Source organism: Nerophis ophidion, linkage group LG02, assembly GCF_033978795.1.
Source record: "Nerophis ophidion isolate RoL-2023_Sa linkage group LG02, RoL_Noph_v1.0, whole genome shotgun sequence".
Taxonomy (NCBI): domain Eukaryota; kingdom Metazoa; phylum Chordata; class Actinopteri; order Syngnathiformes; family Syngnathidae; genus Nerophis; species Nerophis ophidion.
The window spans coordinates 2,004,915-2,026,923 of NC_084612.1; the positions used below are offsets into that span (position 1 = coordinate 2,004,915).

A 22,009-nucleotide genomic window follows, 5' to 3' on the forward strand; every position below is an offset into this window, starting at 1 on the left:
TAACTCTTTTATTCTCTGACATTCCCACAATAAATGAACAAGAGTTCCCTCAGCTGCCCGACACTTCGTACATAACTTGCTACTGTATCTACTACACCAATTTTAAACAGCTGACAAGATGTAAAATACAATCTATTCAATATTTTAAATTGAGTCAGCTTATCTTTAATGTTTCTAAAGGGCTTATTGGCTTTTTTTCCAAATATCATTCCATGATATGTCTCTTTCATCTAAAATGTTTAAGTCCATCATCCATTTCCGAACACATGCATCATTTGCATTTCTAGGATGATGTTCATTTGTTATTCCATAAAATAGTTTAATTAATTTCTTAAATGTATCTTGTTTAAAAAGTGCATCTTCCAGTTCATGGCTATTTAAAGACATACTTTCACAGGATATGCATTTATTTACAGCGTGCTTTAAAGAGATACAATTTAAATAATGATTTCTGGGTACATTTTATTGATCAACTAAATCAGTGGTTCTCAACCTTTTTTTCAGTGATGTACCCCCTTCGAACATTTTTTTTAATTCAAGTACCCCCTAATCAGAGCAAAGCATTTTTGGTTGAAAAAAAGAAAGAAAGAAGTAAAATACATGTCATCAGTTTCTGATTTATTAAATTGGATAAATATTGCTCATTTGTATTGGTCCTTCTTGAACTATGTGGAAAAAAAAGATATAAAAATAACTTAATATTTGTTGAAAAATAAACAAGTGATTCAATTATAAATATAGATGTCTACACATAGAAGTAATCATCAACTTAAAGTGCCCTCTTTGGGGATTGTAATAGAGATCCATCTGGATTCATCAACTTAATTCTAAACATTTCTTCACAAAAAAAGAAATCTTTAACATCAATATTTATGGAACATGTCCACAAAAAATCTAGCTGTCAACACTGAATATTGCATTGTTGTATTTCTTTTCACAGTTCATGAACTTACATTCATATTTTGTTGAAGTATTATTCAATAAATATATTTATAAAGGATTTTTGAATTGTTGCTATTTTTGGAATATTTAAAAAAAATCTTCACGTACCCCTTGGCATACCTTCAAGTACCCCATTTGAGAACCACTGAACTAAATCATTGAACGGTTTAAAAGAGTTTTTATTTTATTTATGTTGTGATCTTATGTGTGCGTGTAGAACCGCTACGTGCGGCAACAGAGCAGCGTTGACGTCGAGGGACACGCCCAACGCCTGGAGACCACCCAGAGTACGCCGTTGGGTGCCGGGGGGCCCGCCGACGCTTGGGACCAGCTCCAGCCCAGCAGCTCCACCCTGCGCATCAAAGACCTGGACTTCTCTGACCTCCTGGACGAGGAAGATATTGACGTGTTGGACATGGACACTTCTGACTCCGCTTCCTCATCTGCTCCGCTTTTGTCAGGGTGTCCTCCACCGCCTCCTCCTCCTCCTGGTGGTGTAGCGCCGCCACCGCCTCCTCCTCTGCCGGGTCATCAAGCGACGCCTCCCCCTCCTCCTCTGCCTGGTGGTCTAGCGCCGCCACCGCCTCCTCCTCCCCCTCCCTCTGTGGGTACCCCTCCCCCTCCACCTGGGGCTCCTTCCTCCCAATCGGCAACCTTCCCGAGGAAGAAGAAGACCGTCAAGTTGTTCTGGCGGGAGCTGAAGCAAGCAGACGGACCCAAAAAGTGTCGCTTCGGCCGCGGGACGGTGTGGGCGTCCTTGGACAAGGTGCAAGTGGACACCAACCGGCTGGAGCATCTGTTCGAGTCCAAAGCCAAAGAGCTGGCCGTCACCAAGGTAAAAGCCGGTGCGATGCCCTTGGTTGCTATGGCAGCAGCTCATGTGACGACTGTGCGCAGAAAGTCGCCGAGATCAAGAAATCCGAGATCCAGGTCCTGGACTCCAAGCGGAGCAACGCCATCAACATCGGCATGACCGTCCTTCCCGCCGTCCACGTCATCAAGACAGCCATCCTCAACTTCGATGAGTTCGCCATCAGCAAGGAGGGAATCGAGGTATGCGCCGCTTTCTGGATTTTGTGCAATCAAACATTTTCTAAACCTAATCATTGCGCGCAGAAGATTTATGTAGAGAGAGGACAAGTATTTTGGCTCTCGCAGTTTTACAGGATATTTTGCTTCGTCTGCCTACAGGCCTACTGAAACCCACTACTAGCGACCGCGCAGTCTGATAGTTTATATATCAATGATGGAATATTAACATTGCAACACATGCCAATACGGCCTTTTTAGTTTACTAAATTGCAATTTAAAATTTCCCGGCGAAGTGTCGTGTTGAAAACGTATTATGACGCGTGCGTTTATAGCGGACATTATTTTCCAGCCCGATCCAAGGTATAAGTAGTCTGCTTTAATCGCATAATTACACAGTATTCTGGACATCTGTGTTGCTGAATCTTTTTGCAATGTGTTCAATTAATAATGGAGAAGTCAAAGTGGAAAGATGGAGGTGGGAAGCTTTTAGCCTTTAGCGAAACAAACAGCCGGTGTTTCCTTGTTTAAAATTTCTGAAAGTGAAGCTTTACTATGGATCAGAGCGGTCAAGCGAACATGGATCCCGACAACATGTCAACCGGCAGGTTTCGGTGAGAAAATTGTGGTAATAAGTTGGCTCTTACCGTAGTTATGGGTGGAGCCTGCGTCCTCCTGCAGCTGCTGCTGTGACTATTACCACCTCCCACGGAGACACTGGCGGTCACTACACCCGTGGCCACACCCCTCCGACTTTCAGGTACTATATAATCTCACTAAAACACTAGCAACACAATAGGCAGATAAGGGATTTTCCAGAATTATCCTAGTAAATGTGTCTAATAACATCTGAGTCGCTCCCACTGCAATCGCCTTTTTTTTTTTTTTTCTAGTCCTTTACTATCAATATCCTCATCCACGAATCTTTCATCCTCGCTCAAATTAATGGGGAAATTGTCGCTTTCTCGGTCCGAATCGCTCTAGCTGCTGGTGGCTATGATTGTACACAATGTGAGGATGTGAGGAGCCCTACAACCCGTGACGTCACGCTCACATCGTCTGCTACTTCTGGTACAGGCAAGGCTTTTTTATTAGCGACCAAAAGTTGCAAACTTTATCGTCGATGTTCTCTACTAAATCCTTTCAGCAAAAATATGGCAATATCGCGAAATAAACAAGTATGACACAGAATGCCCCATTTATCCCCGTTTAAGTAAGAACATCTCATTTCAGTAGGCCTTTAAAGAGCCTGTCTGTCTGTCGAGTGGGGAAACTTTCACGTGAGTTCCTAAAAGTTTTCACCTGTTTTCTGCTCATTTATTTTGTTTGTATTCTGTTTTTATTTACGATTTACACAACTGCCAACTTCGCTGGTTTTGGGTTTTGTATTATGATTATTATTGATTCAATCAATCAATCAATGTTTATTTATATAGCCCTAAATCACAAATGTCTCAAAGGACTGTACAAACCATTACGACTACGACATCCTCGGAAGAACCCACATAAGGGCAAGGAAAACACACATATACAGTGTACTGCTATATTATAAACGTGTAGTTTAGTTGTTATTCTTTAAACTTGAGGGTCTAGTGCAGGGGTCGGCAACCCAAAATGTTGAAAGAGCCATGTTGGACCAAAAATACAAAAACAAATCCGTTTTTGGAGTCGCAAAAAATTAAAAGCCATATTACATACAAATAGTGTGTCGTGATATAAATTGAATTAAGAGGACTAAATGAGCTCAAATATAGCTACAAATGAGGCATAATTATGCAATTTGTACATACAGCTAGCCTAAATAGCATGTTAGCATCGATTAGCTTGCAGTCATGCAGTGACCAAATATGTCTGATTAGCACTTCACACAAGTCAATAATGTCAACAAAACTCACCTTTGTGCATTCATGCACAACGTTGAAAGTTTGTTGGACAAAATGAGAAGTGGCATACAACACACGTCTTAGAAAGTTATACATGTAAACAAACTACGGTGAGTTCAAAGACCGGCAAAATAAGTAGGACAAAACAGCGCTCGCCAAATACTCGAATCAGTGAAGCATGTTTAATACAAACTGTGTGCTTTATATTAATTAGGGAGGTTTGTGTCATGTTTGTCCTCCTACAGAAATATTAAAACAAAAAAATATGTTTTTTCCCCCTTCATCTTTTTCCATTTTTCATACATTTTTGAAAAAGCTCCAGAGAGCCGCTGAAGACCCGCATGCTACTCCAGACACCTGGTCTAGTGAAACATATTTTTTTGTATGTCCTCCAGGGGGCACTCGTGGCCCAACAATGTTAAAAACTGGACTTGGATGGCTAAAACATAAGTACATTTTAGTCAGGAAATCCATCCCCGAAAGCAACATTTTTCAAAATTGCTGTCAAAATGAACACACATCTTCTGTGTCTTCAAGTGGACTGCGGTGAAATTTTACTGCCAAGCAGACTAACCCAAACGTGAACAAATGTAAGTCCATCCTGTGTGTGTCCGGAGCAGAAGATCCTGACCATGACGCCCACAGACGAGGAGAAGCAGAAAATCCAGGAGGCCCAGTTGGCCCATCCAGACGTTCCTTTAGGGACAGCAGAACAGTTCCTCTGCAGCCTGGCCTCCATCAGTGCCTTGACCCCCCGCCTGCAGCTCTGGTCCTTCAAACTCAACTACGAGGCTCTGGAGAAGGTCAGAAACACACACACACACAGTGGCTCTCAAATGGGGGTACGTGTACCCCTGGGGGTACTTAAACGTATGCCAAGGGGTACGTGAGATTTATAAAAAAGTATTCTAAAAATAGCAACAATTCAAAAATCCTTTATGAATATAGTTATTGAATAATACTTCAACAAAATATGAATCTAAGTTCATAAACCATCCATCATCTTCCGCTTATCCGAGGTCGGGTCGCGGGGGCAGCAGCCTAAGCAGGGAAGCCCAGACTTCCCTCTCCCCAGCCACTTCGTCTGATGACATAGTGCTGTATTTTACTTCTTTATCTGTTTTTTTCAACCAAAAATGCTTTGCTCTGATTAGGGGGTACTTGAATTAAAAAAATGTTCACAGGAGGTACATCACTGAAAAAAGGTTGAAAACCACTGTTCTAGAGCAGAGGGTGTCCAAAGTGCGGCCTGGGGGCTTTTTGCGACCTGGAGCTAATTTTTGGACGGCTCGCGGCACAATCGTTGGCATTCTAATTTTAGCATGCTAGCTTTTTTGCTCATTTTGCAGACATACACCTCAGCGGCAAATATTTTTTTGCATGACGAATGATACCTGTTAGTATCCTATCTTATAACTAATGTTGTAGGTATACACCTCAGTCCTATTTCTGTACTTGATGCATGTTAACGTTAGCATGCTAGCATTTTAAGTAAATTGTTCTGGTACACACCTCCAATAATATATTTTGGTACTGAATGCATGGTACAGTTAGCGTTTTAGCATGCCAACATTAGTATGCTAGCTTATTACTAATTTTGTTTGTATACACCTCAGTCATATTTTGTTACTGGATGCATGTTAATATTAGCATGTTAGCATTTTAAATAGTCCAGATCAGGGGTGGCCACACTTTTTCTGCAGGCGAGCTACTTTTCAATTGATCAAGTCGAGGAGATCTACCTCATTCATATTTATCATTTATATTCATTTATTTATGAAAGATACATTTTTGTTAACAAGTTAATGGTGTTTAATGATAATACAAGCATGTTTAACACATATAGATTCCTTTCTTTCATGAAGACAAGAATATAAGTTGGTGTATTACCTGATACTGATGACTTGCATTGATTGGAATCAGACAGTATTGCTGATAACATCCACATTTTCAAATGGAGGATAAAAGAAGTCCTCCTTTCTGTCCAATACCACATGAAAGTGGTTGGATTTGGCATCTCATTTGTCCAACTTGCATACTCGTTTTTAAACACTTTTTTATGAGAGTAGCATATGTGTGTGTGGCCCTTTAATGTGTGATAGCTGTGACATCAGTGAGTTTGTGGGCGAGAGAGGAGAGGGAGCGGTTGCTGAAGGCAGGGGAGTGGCTAGTGTTTTTGTGTGGGATTTTTTCTGTGTGCAAGACGTAAATAAAAAGCCACGATTTGCAACTAATCGCTGGACTCGTCATTTTGCCCTGGAGTCCGGAGACGTCGGGTGCCGGGTAAAGTGAAGGGTGTTGCCCCAAGAATCCATCGGCCCTGGAGAAGTGTCTCCCCTGCGCTCCTCGACTACGGTCTAGGCGCCAGAAGCAGGAAAGGTGCAACAAATTTATAAGAAATACATTGGCATCAAACTCCGTAGTTTGCTAGCTTGTGCACGCTAGCTTTCTGAGACTCTTATTTTGTTAGCACAGGCAGGATGAAACAGGTCTTTTATGGTGAAGACAGGAACTGTGCAGTCCGTCTTTAGAGTTTTGACAGTAGGTACGGAGTCTCTAGAAATAAAATGTGTTTCTCTGCGTCCGCCCTGTTAGTGATTTTTTTCTTAAATATGAGCTCGCAGCAGCCAGCGTCATCTCACAAGATCCTCGGGTGCCGAGAATGTCAAACAACTGACGAAAGTGAAGTCTTGGTGAAGATTGATGATTGCTCATGTTTATGTCTATTTTTTAATGCCTGGCTTGCGATCGACTGACACACCCTCCGCGATCGACTGGTAGCTCGCGATCGACGTAATGCCCACCCTTGGTCCAGATACACGCCTCACTTTATTTTGTTACTTAATGCATGGTACAGTTAGCGTTTTAGCATGCCAAAGTTAGCATGTCATCTTTTTTTTTTTTTTTTATCTAATCGGTGAAATTGGATAATTTAACCAATCAATACATTTTGGTATTTCACTAATGTTAATGGTAAACACGCTATTGTTAGCATAGTACTGTTAGCACGCTAGCTTTTTAGCTCATTTTGCCCATGTTTTTTTTTGTTTCTCAACGCTACCTGGCCATCGTGCTAACTGTTAGCATTTCAGTTCGGCGTTGTCTCCTCAGCATTCACGCAAAATGTATACCCATAATGGATTTTCTGGTTCTTTGAAATCTTTGTGTGTGCGTGCATGCGTGCGTGCATATATATGTATGTATGTATGTATGTGTATATACCGTATTTTCCGCACTATAAGGTGCACTGGATCATAAGGCGCACCTTCAATGAATGGCTTATTTTAATATTTTGTTCATACAGGGTATCCGCGGATCCTTAAAAAGTCTTAAAAAGTCTTAGTGAAGTGATCTATATTTATATAGCGCTTTTCTCTAGTGACTCAAAGCGCTTTACATAGTGAAACCCAATATCTAAGTTACATTTAAACCAGTGTGGGTGGCACTGGGAGCAGGTGGGTAAAGTGTCTTGCCCAAGGACACAACGGCAGTGACTAGGATGGCGGAAGTGGGAATCGAACCTGCAACCCTCAAGTTGCTGGCACGGCCACTCTACCAACCGAGCTATACCGCCCCACGGTTAAATTCATGTATCTAAAATTAAGGCCTTAAAAAGTATTGAATTTATTAGAAATTCCTAATATTGTCTTAAATTCAGTACTCAATGATCTTAAATTGTCGGGCCAGTTTTTTTTTTTTTTTTTTTTTCGGGGCACGTCTTTGAGTAAAAGTGAGTGATTTCAGTGTCAGTCGCGCGCATAGTCGGGTCGCGTGCAGACTTCTTCCTTTCTTCCTCGCGTCCCGCCTTTCAGTCAGCATGGGGAAATGCTAGTTTTGCGAGCGTTGGCTGGAGGACGGTCGGTTTAAAAGCTGGCTTAAGCCTGTTGCCAATCCCGAGGAGGCCAGGTGCATACTTTGTAAGAGGGATTTCAAACTTGGCACCATGGGAATTAGAGCGGTCCAATCGCACATGCAGTGCTGTAAGCATAAAATCGCGGCAGAGAGCCAAAAACAAACATCGGGCATCTCTCAGTTCTGCGTGGGTCCAACGCCCCCCCAGCTAACAACAACTGCCGCTAGCAGCACTGACCTGACACTAGTCTTCGGCGGGACAGCAACATTAAAATCCCAGGTGTTATGGAGCTTGCACACTGTGGTGAAACATCAATCCTACACCTCAAATGATGGGATTGGCCATCTTTTTCGTGTGATGTTTTCTGATTTTCAGGTTGCTAAGGAGCTGAGCCGGAAGGCAAAGCTCTCAATTTACCGGTCGATCTACGTTCCCATCCTCACCTATGGTCATGAGCTTTGGGTCATGACCGAAAGGATAAGATCACGGGTACAAGCGGCCCAAATGAGTTTCCAGGTCTCTCCCTTAGAGATAGGGTGAGAAGCTCTGCCATCCGGGAGGAACTCAAAGTAAAGCCGCTGCTCCTCCACATCGAGAGGAGCCAGATGAGGTGGTTCGGACATCTGGTCAGGATGCCAGTCGAACGCCTCCCTAGGGAGGTGTTTAGGGCACGTCCAACCGGTAGGAGACCACGGGGAAGACCCAGGACATGTTGGGAAGACTATGTCTCCCGGCTGGCCTGGGAACGCCTCGGGATCCCTCGGGAAGACCTAGACGAAGTGGCTGGGGAGAGGGAAGTCTGGGCTTCCCTGCTTAGGCTGCTGCCCCCGCGACCCGACCTCGGATAAGCGGAAGATGATGGATGGATGGATAATACATTTTCCTGCGGAAAGGATAAAACAGCATATATTACGAAACACAGATTAGCACCTCACATCCAAAACCTGCTCTTCGACGGGTCTCGGTATGTGTTAATGTTCGATGAAACACTGAATCACAGCACGAAGAAGAAACAACTGGATGTCCATGTTTTGTTGTTGATGTTATAATACTGTTTTGCACTATTATTGCACTATTATTGCACTATTATTGACCAAATGTAATTTATTTTTACCCTCACCTCGGTTATTATGTTTTTACTGGCGTTGGTTTGTTTGTTTTGGATGTCAAAGTTTTTGGATCCCTCAAGATTTTTGATAAGCTGTTTGACAGAGTGGTGCTTATCAGTTTGTTTATTATTGGGGCGTAGTGGGTAGAGCGGCTGTGCCAGAAACCTGAGGGTTGCAGGTTCACTTCCCACCTATGGACATCAAAGTCGCTGCCGTTGTGTCCTTGGGCAGGACACTTCACCCTTTGCCCCCGGTGCCACTCACACCGGTGAATGAATGATGAATGAATGATTGGTGGGGGTCGGAGGGGCCGTAGGCGCAAACTGGCAGCCACGCTTCTGTCAGTCTACCCCAGGGCAGCTGTGACTACGGATGTAGCTTACCACCACCATCGTGTGAATGAATGATGGGTTCCCACTTCTCTGTGAGCGCTTTGAGTATCTAATAATAGAAAAGCGTGATATAAATCTAATCCATTATGGTTCGCAGCCGAGTGTGAAGCGACCGGAATGAGAATCAGCACCTCCAAGTCCGAGTCCATGGTTCTCGCCCGGAAAAGGGTGGAATGCCATCTCCGGGTTGGGGAGGAGACCCTGGCCCAAGTGGAGGAGTTCAAGTACCTAGGAGTCTTGTTCACGAGTGGGGGAAGAGTGGATCGTGAGATCGACAGGCGGATCGGTGCGGCGTCTTCAGTAATGCGGACGTTGTACCGATCTGTTGTGGTGAAGAAGGAGCTGAGCCGGAAGGCAAAGCTCTCAATTTACCGGTCGATCTACGTTCCCATCCTCACCTATGGTCATGAGCTTTGGGTCATGACCGAAAGGATAAGATCACGGGTACAAGCGGCCCAAATGAGTTTCCTCCGCCGTGTGGCGGGTCTCTCCCTTAGAGATAGGGTGAGAAGCTCTGCCATCCGGGAGGAACTCAAAGTAAAGCTGCTGCTCCTCCACATCGAGAGGAGCCAGATGAGGTGGTTCGGGCATCTGGTCAGGATGCCACCCGAACGCCTCCTTAGAGAGGTGTTTAGCGCACGTCCAACCGGTAGGAGGCCACGGGGAAGACCCAGGACACGTTGGGAAGACTATGTCTCCCGGCTGGCCTGGGAACGCCTCGGGATCCCCCGGGAAGAGCTGGACGAGGTGGCTGGGGAGAGGGAAGTCTGGGTTTCCCTGCTTAGGTTGTTGTCCCCGTGACCCGACCTCGGATAAGCGGAAGAAGATGGATGGATGGATGGATACAAAAAGTAAACTTGACTGATTGTCATTGAGGTTGCAGTACAGTGGGATCCCCAACCATCGCTAGGGACGGCGTGGCGCAGTGGGATAGTGGCCGTGCGCAACCCGAGGGTCACTGGTTCAAATCCCACCTAGAACCAACCTCGTCACGTCCGTTGTGTCCTGAGCAAGACACTTCACCCTTGCTCCTGATGGGTGCTGGTTGGCGCCTTGCATGGCAGCTCCCTCCATCAGTGTGTGAATGTGTGTGTGAATGGGTAAATGTGGAAGTAGTGTCAAAGCGCTTTGAGTACCTTGAAGGTAGAAAAGCGCTATACAAGTACAACCCATTTATCATTTATTTATTTATATTTATAGATTTTTTATTATTTTTTTCGGTCTTAAATTTCATTCAAGGTGGCATTAAAAAGGTCTTAAAAAGTATTACATTTGACTTGCTGAAACCTGCAGATACCCTGTCATATATAAGGCGCATAGAATAGACGCTACAGTATAGGCTGGGGTTACGTTATGCATCCTTTAGATCATGGGTGTCAAACTCTGGCCCGCCGAGTAATTTCATTTGGCCCTTGAGGCAATATCAAATTAACATTAAAGCTGGCCCGCCGGTATTGTACAGCGGCGGTGTCGCTGTAACACCGCATTCACCGCTAATACTCATACTTGCCAACCCTCCCGATTTTCCGGGAGACTTCCAAAAAGCATTCTCCCGGACAACAATATTGGGGGCGTGCCTTAAAGGCACTGCCTTTAGGCCCCCTACAACCTGTCGTCACGTCCACTTTTCCTCTGTACAAACAGCGTGCCGGGCCAGTCACATAATATATGCAGCTTCTACACACAGGTATGTGAATGCAAGGCTACTTGGTCAACAGCCATACAGGTCACAATGAGGGTGGCTGTTTAAACAACTTTAACACCGTTACAAATATGCGCCACACTGTGAACCCGCACCAAACAAGAATGACAAACACATTTCGTGAGAACATCCGCACCGTAACACAACATAAACACAACAGAACAAATACCCAGAACCACTTGCAGCAATAACTCTTCCGGGACACTACAATATAACCCCCCCCCCCCCCCCCCCCACACACACACACACTTATGTATTTTCAAATTTATTAGCCTGTGGAAAAAGTTAATGTTGATATTTACCTCAGAAGGCTGCAAATAGAAAATAGGCATTACATTTTTTGTTAAAATTGTATTTAATATGCCATTGATGTTTTTTCTTTTGTTTTTTGAAAGTTGATTTTGCACTATTAAGTTACATTAGCGTTGCTTGTTCCATATTCAGTGTTAAAGCAAACCAGTGTAGCAAACTGAGCAATAATTATTGATATTTTTAAAATTATTATTATTAATATTATTTGAAACTCGATTTTGCATGTCACTATACATTTATATAAGCCTTACTAGTTCAATATTTAATGCAAAACTTGTTTGTGTCCCTATTAAAAGGTTAATTTGTTCAACCTTGGCCCGCGGCTTTATTCCCTTTAAAATGTTGGCCCACTCTGTGTTTGAGTTTGACACCCCTGCTTTAGATGGAGCTGCGCTAAAGGGAATGTCAACAAAACAGTCTGGTCAGTCAAACTTTATTAATAGATTACAAACCAGCGTTCTGACTACTCCGTTCACTCCCAAAATGAATAAACAGCTGTTTTATTATTTTCCCCGATTCAATAAACACGTAAAAACAGTCAGGTACTGTTACGGTAAATCAAACGTGCAATATAGTAACACTCGAAATAGTGCAAAGCAATAATATATCAATAACTCAACGTTGCTCAAACAATAATGTCACACAACACAAAACATGTAAAGCTCACTTTATTAAGTTATTCCTCATCCACGAATCCCTCAAATTCTTCTTCAGTGTTCAAATTAAACAGTTGGGCGAATACGACATCCAAAATGCCCGGCTCCTTCTCTTCGAAGTAGTCATTAAACGAGTCAGTGTCGCTCTATTCCCGTCTTCTACTGTGTGACTGATCGCCTCGAGTTTAAACTCTGCGTCATAAGCGTGTCTCTTAATAGGAGCCATTTTGGGGTCTTTACATAAACACACAGAAACAGCACGCCTCCCGCACTCGTATATCCCAGCATGCACCGCGCGCTTCTTCTTCTACTGGGGAAAATTAAGTCGGCGGCTGCTTACCGTAGTCACAAGACCTGTTGTGGCTCAATTATTGGTTCATATATAAGGCGCACCAGATTTTAAGGCTCAGTGTCAGCTTTTGAGAAAATTTGAGGTTTTTAAGTGCGGAAAATACGGTATATGCTGGGTATTTGCTGTGTTGCGTTTATGTTGTGTTACTGTATGTATATATATATATATATATACATACATACATACAGTAACACAACATAAACGCAACACAGCAAATACCCAGAATCCTTTGCATCCATGACAACTCCTGACTATATTATACACCCCACTAGCACCAAACCCCGTCACCCCACCAACCCCCCCGTGCGTCGGTAAGGTGGGCGGGGTTGGTGGCGCGGGGGTGTAAAATATAGTCAGGGGGTGTCATGGATGCAAAGGATTCTGGGTATTTGTTGTGTTGCGTCCATGTTGTATTGCTGTGAGGATGTTCTCCCGAAATGTGTTTGTCATTCTTGTTTGGTGTGGCTTCACAGCATGTAGCATATTAGTAAGACTGTTAAAATTGTTCATATCACAACAATCAGTGTACTCTTTATCACCCAGTATGCCTTTCAATCTTGTACGTGTGTTTGCGGATGCTGCACACAACATGTTGCTGGACTGGCAAACGGTTCGCGCATGATGTAGAAGGCGTCAAAGGCAATGGCTTCACAGCACGCCCTATTTCTCGTTATCTGGATGAGCACCATCGGATATTTGCGAGAACGTTAGCGGCTCCCATTGACTTCTTTACTTTGTGACACGGGTCAAACTAGTTCTTTTAATGGTAAAGGTCGCCGACTTCGGATATATAACAACGGGCGGGCGGTTGCGCTTCTGATAAAATATCGGTTCGGGTGGATGGCGGGTGGATGACGACTTTAGTGATGCGGTTGCGGATGATATAATTGCCTAACCGCGCATCTCTAATACATATATATATTTCAGCCGGCGCCAAAAAAGCACCAGATTTTGTACTCCTAGAGACATGTTTTTGTTTTAAAGGGGAAAACTGCCAGAAATTGTCCCCTGCCTCCTTTTGGTTTGACAGTCTGTGGCCCTCAGGGGGAAAAGTTCGGGCACCCCTGGAGTGATGTGAAGAGAAGTGAATTATATTTACATAGCGCTCTTCTCCAGTGACTCAAACCGTTTTACATAGCGAAACCCAATATCTAAGTTCCATTTAAACCAGTGCGGGTGGCACTGGGAGCAGGACCCAGCGGGCACAGCGGTAGTAACTAGGATGGCGGAAGCGGGGATCGAACCTGGAACCCTCAAGTTGCTGGCGCGGCCACTCCTACCAACCCAGCTATACCGTCCTGATCTAGAGAACTCCAAACTAGCATTCGTTTCACTCTCCGCAGGAGATCGCAGAGCCGCTCTTCGACCTGAAGCTGGGTATGGAGCAGCTGGCGTCCAATCAGACCTTCAAGAAGATCCTCGCCACGCTGCTCGCCATCGGAAACTTCCTCAACAGTTCCAACGTGAGCATGTGTGCTGTTTGACATTGCTTCGACCTTGCCGCTCACACTTTGTGTGTGTGTGTGTGTGTGTGTGTGTGTGTGTGTGCGCGCGCAGGCTAAAGGTTTCGAGCTGTCCTACCTGGAGAAGGTGGTGGAGGTGAAGGACACGGTGAACAGGCAGTCCCTGCTGCATCACACCTGCACTCTCATCACCGACAAGGACCCGCAGTCCTCCGACGTCTACTCCGAGATCCCCGCCATAACGCGCTCCGCCAAGGTCCGTCCGGACCCGTGTAACCCGCCCACGGTTCACTTTCGCCCCGAATCCAGTCATGCGGAATCTTTCCTTCTGCACCGCAGGTGGACTTTGAGCTGCTGGCCGAGAACCTGATCCAGCTGGAGAGGCGCTGCAAGGCATCATGGGACAACTTGAAGGTGGTGGCCAAGCATGAGACCAAGCCGGTGCTGAAGAACAAGATGGCCGACTTCCTGAAGGACTGCACGCAGAGGATCATCATCCTCAAGGTGGTCCACCGCCGAGTCATCAACAGGTGCGCCCCCCCCCCCCCCCCCCCCCCTCACTCTCTGTTTACCTTCCACTCTGATCCACTCTCACTATGTGTTATTTGCTATTATATTTAGATCTCTTTTTATCTCTCTTGCACGATGTCTCTATGTTGCGCTCTCTCTCTAAATCTCTCTACTGTGTATATCCACTCCCTCTCTCTCTACATGTATATCTCCATCACATTATCTCTTTCTAAATCTATCCACTGTATATCTCTATCGCTCTCTCTTTCTTACTCTCTCTCTTGCTATTGTTATATCTCTTTCTCTCTCTCTCTCTCTCTCTCTCTCACTATTGCTATCTTTCTCCCTCTCTATCGCTACACCTCTCTTGCTCTTTCTCTCTCTTGTTATTGCTCTCTCACTATTGCTATCTCTCTCTGTCTCTTGCTATTGCTATATCTCTTTCTCCCTCTCTCTATTGGTCTCTCTTACTATTACTATCTCTTTCTCCCTCTCTATTGCTATACCTCTCTCTTGCTCTTTCTCTCTCTCTTGTTATTGCTATCTCTTTCTCCCTCTCTCTATTGCTATATCTCTCTCTTGCTCTCTCTCTCTCTTGCTCTTTCTATCTCTTTCTCCCCCTCCGTATTGCTATATCTCTCTCTTGCTCTCTCTCTCTCTTGCTCTTTCTATCTCTTTCTCCCTTTCTATCGCTATATCTCTCTCTTACTCTCGCTCTTGCTATATCTCTTTCTCCCTCTTTATTGCTATCTCTCTCTTGCTATTGCTATCTCTTTCTCACTTTTCTCTATTGCTATCTCTCTCACCCTCTCTCTGTTTCTGTCTTACTATTGCTACCTATTTCTCCCTCTCTCTATTGCTATCTCTCTCTCGTTATTGGTATCTCTTTCTCCCTCTTTCTTTTCTATTGCTATATCTCTCTCTTGCTATTATGTCTTTCTCCCTCTATCACTCTTTATCGCTATATCTCTCTCTCTCTCTTTCTATTGCTCTCTCTATCTTGCTAGCTCTCTCTCTTTATTGCTATAGGGTTCTCTTGCTATCGCTATCTTTCTATCTTGAGGGGCGGCATAGCTCGGTTGGTAGAGCGGCCGTGCCAGCAACTTGAGGGTTGCAGGTTCGATTCCCGCTTCCGCCATCCTAGTCACTGCCGTTGTGTCCTTGGGCAAGACACTTTACCCACCTGCTCCCACTGCCACCCACACTGGTTTAAAATGTAACTAATGGGTTTCACTATGTAAAAGCGCTTTGAGTATCTAGAGAAAAGCGCTATATAAATATAATTCACTTCACTTCACTTCTATCGCTTTTTTTCTATAGCTGTTCCTTTTTATCTTGTATCTGTCTCTCTTTCTCTCTCTTGCTATTGCTCTGTCTACCTCTCTCTATCTCTATATCTTTATCTTTCTCTTGCTCTATCGTTCTTGCTAATGCTATCTCTCTCTCCTTCTTTATCGCTATATCTCGTTATTGCAGTCTCTTTCTCCCTCTCTGTATCACTATATTATCACAACTCGCTCTCTCTCTCTTACTATTGCTATCCCTCTATCGCTATCTCTTTCTATTGATCTTTCTCTTTATAGCTAGCTGTCTCTCTTTCATCCGCTCTCTATCGCTCTTTTTCTCACTCTCTGTCTTGCTATCTTTCTCCCTCTCGCTAGCTATCTCTTTCTCTCTCTGTTTTTATCTCGCTATCTCTCATTCTGTCTCACTTTATTGCTATGTCTCACGATCGCTCTCCCTTTCGCTGTCTCTTTCCCCCTATCTCTATCGCTCTCTCGCTATTGCTATCTTGCCAGGTCTTTCTCAGTTTATCGCTATACACTTTTCTCTCTCTCTCTCTCTCGCTATTTCTCTTTCTATCACTCTTTATCGCAATATCTCTCACTATACATTTTTCTCTTTAGCACTATATCGCTATATCTCTTTCTTTCTGTCTGTCTATCTACTGTTTATATCTTTGTATCACTTGCGCTCTAAAAGTAGCTACTGTTTATCTCGCGCAATCTCGGTCTCTCTATCCCTTTATTTCTCTATAGCTCTCTCTTTATATATATATATATATATATATATATATATATATATATATATGTATATATGTGTGTGTGTGTATATGTATATGTGTGTATATGTATATGTATGTGTGTGTATATGTATATGTGTGTATATATATATATATATATATATATATATGTGTGTGTGTGTGTATATATATATATATATATATATATATATATAATGTGGATGAGTGAGAATCGCGATTCATTTGGGAATGGATGACTTAGTGGACCCCTAGTGGACATGCTAACACGACACCTAATCGAGCTTTCATGACGGCCTCAGTTTGACCCCGGACCAGATCATGTCCAGGTCCAAACACGTGCACACTAAAACGGAGGTGGTAACAAAGGTCTCCTGGCGCAGGTTCCACTCCTTTTTGCTGTTCCTGGGTCAGCCGTCGTCGTCGGCGCGGGACACCAAAGTGACGGACTTCTGTCGCATCATCAGCGAGTTCTCACTGGAGTACCGCACCACCCGAGAGAGGGCGCTCACGCTCAAACGCAAGCGGGCCGCCCACCGAGAAAGAACCAAGACCCGCGGCAAGATGATCACCGAGGTGGGTATTGCTCTGTGTGTGGTTTTGGCGAGGGTGGGCGGGGTCCGGTGATGTCATCCTCCTTTTCTCTGCTTGCAGACGGAGAAGTTCTCCGGGGCGGTGCCTTCTAGTAGTCCGTCCCCTGTGGAAGCGGAGCCTGGCATGGAGGCGGAGCATGAGAGCATGACTCACCTGCTGACCAGCGACCAGGGAGGTGCTAGGCGCTCGCGAGCAGTCCGAAGTAAGCCCCGCCCCTTTTTTCTGCAACGCACCAGCAGGGGGCATTGAGCTATACGCCAAATGACCTTCTAGAAGACAAACTGTCCCAATCATTCATCAGCAAAACCACTAATGGCCTTTCCCGTGGTCTCCGCAGGTCTCGGCAGACTGAGTCCGTCTCCCGTGTCGGCGCCTCAGGATGCCGAGAGCGTCTCCCAGGACGACGCCACAGACCAGATCATGGACAGGCTAGTCAAGTCGGTGACCCAGAACCCCTCAGCGAGGCCGCCCAGTCCCAAAACTCGCAAGCGCTCTCGTCTGAACAGGAAGTCCAGTAAGTTTGCCGTGAAGGTCGCGGCTGTGTCCAAAACACCGCGCGCGCTAATCCGTCTCGGCCAGATAAAAAGATTTATGGCGCGTCGTTTCAGAGACCCGTTCTTCAGGCCGGCTCTGGATATATCGCCGAGTCCATCTTGTGCACGTTTGTTTGACATCACACACTAGCAGATAAGCAGTCTTTAACCCTTGTCCTGTACGCAAAAACTTGAAGGAACTCCCGACCTTCCACAATAATTTGGACATGGAATTGATCTACCATGACTAAAAAGCAAATATGTAAACATATGGTTGGACAACAACCTGACAACGTTTGCTAGCATGTTAGCTAGTGTGCTTTAGCCTGTTTTCACATTTACTCACATGTTGAGTAGTGTGCGAATGTGTCTTTAGCAAGTTTTCTATATGTTAGTATGTTGACTAGCGGGTCTCCTATTTTATAGCATGCTAACAAGTGTGCTGATGCCTGTTCAGTGTCTGTTCTATTTGTTAGCACGTTGGCTAATGTGCTAACGCAGGTGTAGGGAACCTATGGCTCTTTTGATGACTGCATCTGGCTCTCAGATAAATCCGAGCTGACACTGCTTGACACGATAAGTAATGAATAATTCCGCTTGTAATCACAGTGTTAAAAGTAACGTTCAAAATGTAAAACATTCTCGTGCATTTTAATCCATCCATCCGTTTTCTAACGCACCTGTTCAAGAAGTTGCGTTAATGGTAAAAAGTTATTTATTTATTATTGATTAGTGTGGGGCTTGCCCTCCTGGGGGTTCTTCAGACCACCAAGCACCGACATGAGAGCCTGTTTCAGGGTTACAATAAATGGGTTGTACTTGTATAGCGCTTTTCTACCTTCAAGGTACTCAAAGCGCTTTGACACTACTTCCACATTTACCCATTCACACACACATTCACACACTGATGGAGGGAGCTGCCATGCAAGGCGCTAACCAGCACCCATCAGGAGCAAGAGTGAAGTGTCTTGCTCAGGACACAACGGACGTGACGAGGTTGGTACTAGGTGGGATTTGAACCAGGGACCCTCGGGTTGCGCACAGCCACTCTCCCACTCTCCCACTCCCAATATTGTTGCTTTCCAGCAATTGTCTTTTTCTCTTTCGTTCTCGCTCGCATTCTGGCTCCACCCCCAACCCCGTCTCTCCTCCTGGCTGCTGCTTATAACATAGCGACAGGTGGTTAGATAACAAGGCCCAGGTGGGCCATCTAAGCACCTGTCGCTGATTTCGAGGCACACCCTTCTTCGCTGCAGGCCCGCAGGCCACACCCCCACAGTTAGCTTCAGAATAACAATGTTATTACAGAGAATAACAGACTTATTATACTCTATAAATGTTGGTTTTACTTAAAAATGTACGTGATTAGTTGTGTTTAGTATAAAAAAAATATTATATGGCTCTTACGGAAATACCTTTTAAAATATTTGGCTTCTTGGCTCTCTCAGCCAAAAAGGTTCCCGACCCCTGTGCTAACGTCTCTTTAGCAAGTTTCCAATTTATTAGCATGTCAACAAGTGTGTTTTTAGCGTGTTTCCTGTTTTGTAGCATGTTAACTAATGTGCCGATGCCTATATAGGGTTTTCCATTTGATAGCATAATGTGCTAACGTCTCTTTGGCAAGTTTAAAATTCATTAGCATGTCAACAAATGTATTTTTAACGTGTTTCTTGTTTAATAGCGTGTCAACTAATGTGCCTGTATAGTGTTTTCCATTTGTTAGCTTAATGTGCTAACATCGCTTCAGCAGGTTTTCTATTTATTAACATGTCGACTCGCGTGTCTTCCATTTCATAGCATGTTAGCAAATGTGCTAACGCCTATTTTCCATTAATCATGCTGACTAGTCTGTCCCTTTAGTAAGTTTTGTATTAGCATGTCAACAAGTGTGTTTTTAGCCTGTTTCCTGTTTTATAGCATGTTAACTAATGTGCCTGTATAGTGTTTGCCATTTGTTAGCATAATGTGCGAACATCTCTTTAGCAGGTTTTCTATTTCATAGCATGTTAACGAATGTGCTAACGCCTATTTTACGTTAATCATGTTGGCTAGTCTGTCTCTTTAGCAAGTTTTCAATGTATTAGCATGTCAACAAGTGTGTGTTTATACCGTGTTTCCTGTTTTATAGCATGTTAACTAATGTGCCGATGCCTGTATAGGGTTTGCCATTTGTTAGCATTATGTGCTAAGATCGCTTTAGCAGGTTTTTTCTGTCTACTCGCGTGTCTTCCATTTCATAGCATGTTTACAAATGTACTTGTGCTTATTTTCCATTAATTAATGTTAACTAGTCTGCTAAGGCCCTTTAGCAAGTTTTCAATTTGTTAGCTTGTCAACAAGTGTGTGTTTTTAGCGTGTTTCCTTTTTTATAGCATGTTAACTAATGTGCCTGTATAGTGTTTTCCATTTGTTGGCATAATGTGCGAACATCTCTTTAGCAGGTTTTCTATTTCATATTATGTTAACGAATGTGCTAACGCCTATTTTCCGTTAATCCTGTTGACTAAGCTGCTAACATCTCTTTAGCAAGTTTTCAATTTATTAACATGTCAAGTGTGTGTTTAGCGTGTTTCCTGTTTTGTAGCATGTTAACTAATGTGTCGATGCCTGTATAGGGTTTTCCATTTGTTAGCATAATGTGCTATTTTTTTTGGCACTTCAACTAATGTGCTAATGCCTGTTTTCCATTTGTTAGAATGTTGACAAACAGGAATTAGCACATTAGCTTACTTGCTGAATAAAATGAACCGCCCTATACACGCACACTAGTCGACATGCTAACAAATAGAAATCTGCTAAAGACACGTTAGCAGACTGGTCAACATTCTAACAAATGGAAGTCTGCTAACATGTTTTTAGTATAATGTGCTAACGTCGCTTTAGCAAGTTTTCTATCCAACTTGTTGACTCACATTTATTCTATATCACGCCTGTTTTCAATTTATTAGCATGTTGACTAGTTTGGTAACGTAATATATGTCAACTAATGTGCTAATGCCTGTTTTTCCATTTGTAAAAATGATGACCAAACAGGAATTAGAACATTAGCTGACATGCTAAATAATATGAAACACGCTTAACACGCACATTAGTCGACATGCTAACAAATAGAAACTTGCTAAAGACTGGTCAACATTCTAACAAATCGAAATCCTACATGTTTTTAGCAAGTTTGCCGATTAGCATAATGTGCTAACGTCACTTTAGCAAGTTTTCGATCCGACTTGTTGACTCATTTTATTCTATATCAGTCTGTTTTCAATTTGTTAGCATGTTGACTAGTTTGCTAACGTGTCTTTAGCAAGTTTCCTTTTGTCTGCATGTCCACTAGTGCGTTTTTCGTATTTTTTGGCACGCTAACTAATGTGCTAATACCGGTTTGTTAATTTGTTAGTATGTTGACCAGTCTGTGTGTATAGCGTGTTACCTTTTTTATAGCAGGTTCACTAATGTGCTGTTTTGCGTGATTTCCATTTGTTTGCATGTTCAGTAATGCGCTAACGTGTCTTTAGCAAGTTTTTTTTACATGTTAGCGTGGCGACTAGTTTGTTTGTTTAGCGTGTATTTTCTATTTCTTAGCATGAAGAATAGTGTACTCATTTGTGTTTCGCCTCTGGTCCATGTCAACAAAATGTTTGTGTTCCAGTGAGGAGGACTCTGAAGAGCGGCCTCAGTGTGGACATGGTCCAGGCTCTAGGACTCAACAAGACTGAGGATGTTTGAGCGCGTGGACACAATGGACGTTAAAAACTGTCGGTTGGTGACCTCAGGGTGGACATGACGTCCATCTATAATCTTATTTTTAAAAGTTGCATTTATTGTGACTCTGAAAGTCCTTTTTTTTTTTTAGATTTGATGCCAAAACTTGAATGTTTTCATGTCAATGTAAACTATTTTAAAAGTTTTTAAAAAATAGTCTTTGCTCCACGGTTAACTGTAAACGGAATTTTCTTTCACTAAATGTGTGTTTCTGTGAGAGCACCTCTGAGGTTGTATTGCACATGCACTCACTTTTTGGATCACGTATTTTTGCACTTTTCTGCACATGTGTGTGTTTTTAACTTAAATGAGTTGAAAGTTATTGTAAAATGTTTATTGGGTGAACATTTGTAATAAATGATTATTTCATAGGCAAATAAGTTGGTCATTCTAGTGTGTGTATGTATATATGTATATATATATATATATATATATATATATATATGTATGTATGTATGTATGTATGTATGTATGTATATATGTATGTATGTATGTATGTATATATATATATATATATGTGTATATATGTATGTATGTATGTATGTATGTGTGTGCATATACTAACCCCGTTTCCATATGAGTTGGGAAATTGTGTTAGATGTAAATATAAACGGAATACAATGATTTGCAAATACTTTTCAACCCATATTCAGTTGAATGCACTACAAAGACAACATATTTGATGTTCAAACTCAAACTTTATTTATTTTTGCAAATAATAATTAACTTAGAATTTCATGGCTGCGACACGTGTCGAAGTAGTTGGGAAAGGGCATGTTCACCACTGTCTTACATCACCTTTTCTTTTAACAACACTCAATAAACGTTTGGGAACTGAGGAAAATAATTGTTGAAGCTTTGAAAGTGGAATTCTTTCCC

The 22,009-nt window shown here is 43.1% G+C and overlaps 1 protein-coding gene across 1 annotated transcript in view; it reads left to right on the plus strand.

The window, feature by feature from the left end:
• The window catches only part of fhod1 (formin homology 2 domain containing 1), a 54,392-nt gene extending 32,882 nt beyond the window's left edge, over nucleotides 1–21,510 (plus strand). The window contains exons 16-25 of the mRNA XM_061875873.1: nucleotides 1,160–1,777; nucleotides 1,840–1,995; nucleotides 4,475–4,657; nucleotides 13,574–13,693; nucleotides 13,788–13,949; nucleotides 14,033–14,223; nucleotides 16,628–16,820; nucleotides 16,899–17,040; nucleotides 17,176–17,352; nucleotides 21,018–21,510. Coding sequence (XP_061731857.1) covers nucleotides 1,160–1,777; nucleotides 1,840–1,995; nucleotides 4,475–4,657; nucleotides 13,574–13,693; nucleotides 13,788–13,949; nucleotides 14,033–14,223; nucleotides 16,628–16,820; nucleotides 16,899–17,040; nucleotides 17,176–17,352; nucleotides 21,018–21,094 — 2,019 coding nt within the window. The 3' untranslated portion in view covers nucleotides 21,095–21,510. The remainder of the gene's footprint in view (nucleotides 1–1,159; nucleotides 1,778–1,839; nucleotides 1,996–4,474; nucleotides 4,658–13,573; nucleotides 13,694–13,787; nucleotides 13,950–14,032; nucleotides 14,224–16,627; nucleotides 16,821–16,898; nucleotides 17,041–17,175; nucleotides 17,353–21,017) is intronic.
• Nucleotides 21,511–22,009: the final 499 nt, after the last annotated feature.